Here is a 4,864-nt window from a genome sequence, read left to right as displayed (position 1 = left end):
TTTTTCTATTTCTAAATTTTTAGTTTTTTCAACTTTTTTTAATACAGTAGTTTTTTTTAACCTAACTTTTTTTAATAGTTTTTTTTAGCAATAGTAATACTATCAATTAATAGTTATACTATTAACTTTTTAATAGTTATACTATCACTTATTCATTTAATAATTTATTTATGTTTAATAGCAATTCACTTTGCCACTTTGATATCCAACATTTAATCAGATGCATAAAGTTAGATGCTACCTCACACCCAGAGTACTGAGTGAACCTCCCCCCACAATATTCTCTATACCAATTAATTTCCTGTTACCATGTGAACACAGGTAGAAGCAAGTGAATAAATAAAAGTACATCCCAAAAATAGGACAAAATATTGTGAAAGGGTGTACCTGAATTCCCCTCGTATACACCAATGCATCTATCTACTACTAGTAATCTATCTACATTGTAAACAACATAAAACAAGTCAAATGTGATATTTCATCAAATTAATATAGTTTCTTTACATTGACAAATCAGAGGGTGTGACGTCGCCGTGTATTATGGAGGAACGGTCGATGTCACAATATTATGTATAATAAGGTGGCTATCACTGTTTTTATTTTGCTTTACTATAACAATAACAATCTTGGGATTCCAAACATAAGCAAAATTTTGGACATTTTTAGGTTCCTAGGTGGTTGGTCTTTTTGGGAGGTTTCATTCCAGCTTTTAAGTGTAACAGCTACATCTATAACATGTCATGAATATGTATATGTGTATATATATATATATCCATTCCATTCCAAGACTAAAAACAAATGACGCGTTTAATTTACTATAGGCTAAATGATGTGATGTTCTTTTGTCCTTTCTCTCTATTTTTCAAACTATATTAATTCCTCTCTATTTTTATATAAGTAATATTCAATCCAATGTGTGATTAGTTGGGTTTTTGGATGTGTTAATTAGGATGAAATATGTCATGTGGAAGATAACTCTAGGGTTTAGAATTTATTAGGAAAAAATGAGGTGAGTTATTTATTTCTTTTTTTTACAGTGAAATGTTGTCAAGTTAGTTGTTACATTAGTTTCAAGATTTGAATCCATAGATCTCCTTGTTCAACGTGTCTTAGTTTACCAACCGAGTTATCTACGTGACATAAGTGAAGTGGTCATTTATTACTATTAAGAATAACTGAGGTGATGTGAAACTAACAAATAGGTTTGATATTTCATGTTGTTGCACCGTGCACAATTTGGAGTTGTTCAAGAGTCGTTTGATCTAAGTGCACTAAAATGTAGATATTGATTCGCAATTCATCATCTATGATGAATTTACATTCTCCAATGTTATAATTCAACATAAGGGAATGATTTATGTTGATGATCTCATCATTATTCTTGTTGGATCCACCAACTTAAAAAAATGTGCAAATGAATATTAATGGTGAATTCGCCAATATATCCTTGCATGCCGAAGAAAATCAAAAGCCCTGACGATTGAATATGCATATAAAGACATAATACTATAGTGAATTTTAATGGTGAGATCACATGCCGTCTTAAACCATTTTTTAGAGGTTCATATTACGTGCGCCTACGTGTTAGACACCCCCCAATATATTATTTATTAACAACCATTGTCAATGTTTTAGTGACTTTGAACTATAATAGATAGTTAAATATATAGATTTATACAAAAAAAATTCCCTAGCTAGCAAACTTATTATTAGTGATATTCAAGGAAGAAGGAGGTTATTGATTATTTATCCAGGTTATACATGTGGGGACTACTGTTAGTTAGCTGGAATGTATGTAGCTGAAGTGATTTCATATTGTCAGTTTACACTGTCGTCAGTCTCTTTCACCACTTCAATATACCTTCCAGTTTAAACTTTACATTCCCTCTCTCCGCTTCCTATCTAGACTTTCAGTTTACTGGATGCATCATATTTCTATATGTAAACTATTGCTGTGAACAAAAACAAATAAATAAAATGAAGAATTTTTTTTTTTTTCAAAAAAAAAAACCCCTAGCTATTCCACTTGCATATTTATTTATTTTCAAAAAAAGAAAAAACCAAGTATAGTTTATTCTAGAGCTATTCCTCTTGTTCATCTTTCTTTGCCTCACCCTTCAAAGAAACCCTAGCTCTTTAACAAGTAATTTTGAGTCTTGTAGTGTTGCTTTCATTTTTATGTTTGGCTTCTACTTGCACTCTTTATTTTAATTTTTCAATTTTTGGATATGTTTTTGGTTGTTATAGGCGGCTGAATATATATATATATATATCTCTTCAGAACAACTTGTGCATTATATTAGTCAATCCTTTCAACAAAATGGACTTAGATTATAAAAAAAAAAAATATTAATTTTGAGTGTAAATTGTATTTTCCATTGTCATTTTTGAGTCAATGAACTACATGCAGTTAACCTCTATATATAGTAATTAATATTTAATATCTCAAACAGAAAAATGAGATAACACAATTCCATGACATGTTGAAGAAAAAAAAAAGGTTGCAATTAACTTGAAAGAGAAATAAAATATAATTAATATCCAAACATTTGAAGATACTCATTATATTCAATGTTTACTTAGACAAAGAAAAGGTTTCTCTTGTCATTTTTCTAAAAACCTAATTAAAAATGACCCAACAAAAATAAAAAAGAGCATCAAGGAGAAGCAAATACAACTTCAGAAATCACATGTTGTGTACAAATACAATAAACTACTTAATTTTCTGTTGTTTCCCCAACCTGAGTTCAAGATCTAAATCTTCCATTCCATGATCAAGTCCTAGTACAATTTCTGAAGGTTGTTGAAAAGCCAGAAATCTATGATGATCATTTGAACATGTCTTGAGGAACACAGAAGGCAATGAAGAAATGTTATTAGTCTTCAATCTCTTACACCTCATGATACCTTTTTCCTCACTAGGAATAGTTGATGATTTTTGTCCAAACATTCCTAAAGACAAACTTGTTTCAACACAATCATTATGATCCAAAAATTTGTCTTCTTTAGCATTGACAATAGTTGAGATAATTCTAGAAGGTGAGAGGGATCTTCTTATAGTTGTAATTAAGGGTTTTGCAGGGCTAGAACAAGGTTTAAGTTGATGATAATTACAATCTATTTTTGGTGACATTTTTGCAGAAAAATAATGATTACCTAGTGATGAGTTGATCAAATCATTGTTCTTCTGAGGGCTAAGATTTTGTTTGAGCCTAGCTCTATCTCTCCTATGAATATTCATGTGACCACCAAGAGCTTGAGCAGACCTAAACTCTCTTTTACAAAAGTTACATGAATAAAATCTTGGTGGCCACATGCTACCATTCAATATATTCCTAGCTGCATCTTCTGCAAAAGCCTTTTCTTCCCATGATTCAATTGGTGCTTGAACTTGCCTTCTCTTCATCCAAAACCAGTACTGATCAGAGTAAGATCCCTCCATGCAAGTAAAAGTTAAATCTACTAAAGTTGAGAGAGTATTAATTGAGAGCAAATAGCTATAGGACTATGTGGAAATAAGAAGCAATGAAGTAAAGCAAGAGAAATTGAAGTGAATATAAATGATTTAAGGGGGTGACCTTGTCCATGTATATATATACTTGAGTAAATAGTAATTTTATTTTTAGTCCTTAAAGATGTGAGGCGTTGTCGCAATAGCATCTGAATGTGTTAAATTACAAAAACGTACACACATAAATGTGTCTTTCGTTTTTAGTTTGATCATCGATCACGGTTTTCATTAGTTATTTAAATCCTCGAATGTGTCTTTCGTTAGTCAATTTAGTTCATAGAATTTCTTAAGAAAAGACAAAATGAGGGATATTTTTGTAATTTCAATACATTTAGAGACTATATTGACACTACTATACCTAACATATTTAGGAATATTTTTGCAACTTAGGAATCTATGAGTGATCATAGATAATGACTAGATATAAAGTTATGTTTATAAGTTATGTGTCTATTTATTTGGCTTTAGTTTAGTGAAGAAGCTACTATTTGTGTTTTTTTTTTTTTTTTTCTTTTTCTTGGTGAGATACAAAAGGTCTAGTGGGGTCTCTTTTAAGAAACTGTCTTGCATCAGATTTGATTCACACGGATGAATAAAATAACGGTTATGATAGTAAGAATTAAGAAATACTGCAAAACTGGATTGATTTTTGAAGGTTCCATCAACCTTATATATATGGTAATAGTGTTGACTTATGTTAATATGACACTAGTTTTTTCCTTTGGTAAATGCAGTATATATGTACTGTGTGCATGTGCATGAAGTATATAGCTCATTTATAACTCTGTACCATTACATCAACTAATCTGTTATGCATAAAGACTAAATTTAATTGTTTTCTACTTTGAGCTTATAGTAGTAATTTATGTTTTTAAAATATATACAAAAAGAATGAGGGGAGAAGTCTACTTTGAGCTTATAGTAGTAATTTATGTTTTTAAAATATATACAAAAAGAATGAGGGGAGAAGTAAGTTAGTATAGGTTTCGATTCACTTTTGTAGAGAGGCACAAAGTGTTTATAAAGATTTGAAATTGATTTTATATGTTTGGGATTTTTCAATAGAATTGATTTTATCTTTAGAGTTAGATCTAACTTAAAGTTAGGATTCGAAATTGCATCAAAATGTGATTTGTACAATCAAATTTAATGTTCAACTTAATTATTTTCACATGAAAATATCAAAACATAAAACATGTTACTTTACGCTCACTTAAATTTAGATGTGATGTTGATTAAAAATAACATTGTGTGTTTAATGTTCTTTATAAAGAGCTAGGCCCCGTTTGGATAAAAGCTTATATTGATACTTATAGCATTAGAGTTTATAGCACTAGAGCTTACATCATAAAC

At 30.0% G+C, this 4,864-nt stretch overlaps 1 protein-coding gene across 1 annotated transcript; it reads right to left on the bottom strand.

The window, feature by feature from the left end:
* Positions 1-2,713: 2,713 nt before the first annotated feature.
* Positions 2,714-3,532, bottom strand: LOC146923942 (transcriptional regulator SUPERMAN-like). Its single transcript, XM_085710918.1, has one exon. The coding sequence runs from the start codon at positions 3,440-3,442 to the stop codon at positions 2,714-2,716; it is 729 nt and encodes a 242-aa protein (XP_085567044.1). The 5' UTR covers positions 3,443-3,532.
* Between the last annotated feature and the right edge of the window lie 1,332 nt (positions 3,533-4,864).

This window comes from Medicago sativa, chromosome 5, assembly GCF_051527215.1.
Source record: "Medicago sativa cultivar Bolivia chromosome 5, Bolivia_mono, whole genome shotgun sequence".
Classification (NCBI taxonomy): domain Eukaryota; kingdom Viridiplantae; phylum Streptophyta; class Magnoliopsida; order Fabales; family Fabaceae; genus Medicago; species Medicago sativa.
The sequence above is the reverse complement of the archived record's forward strand: the minus strand, read 5'-3'. Positions and strand labels throughout refer to the sequence as shown.

Excerpts from the sequence above, each read along its gene's own strand:
- LOC146923942 (XM_085710918.1), bottom strand. The coding sequence starts at position 3,442 with ATGGAGGGATCTTACTCTGATCAGTACTGGTTTTGGATGAAGAGAAGG.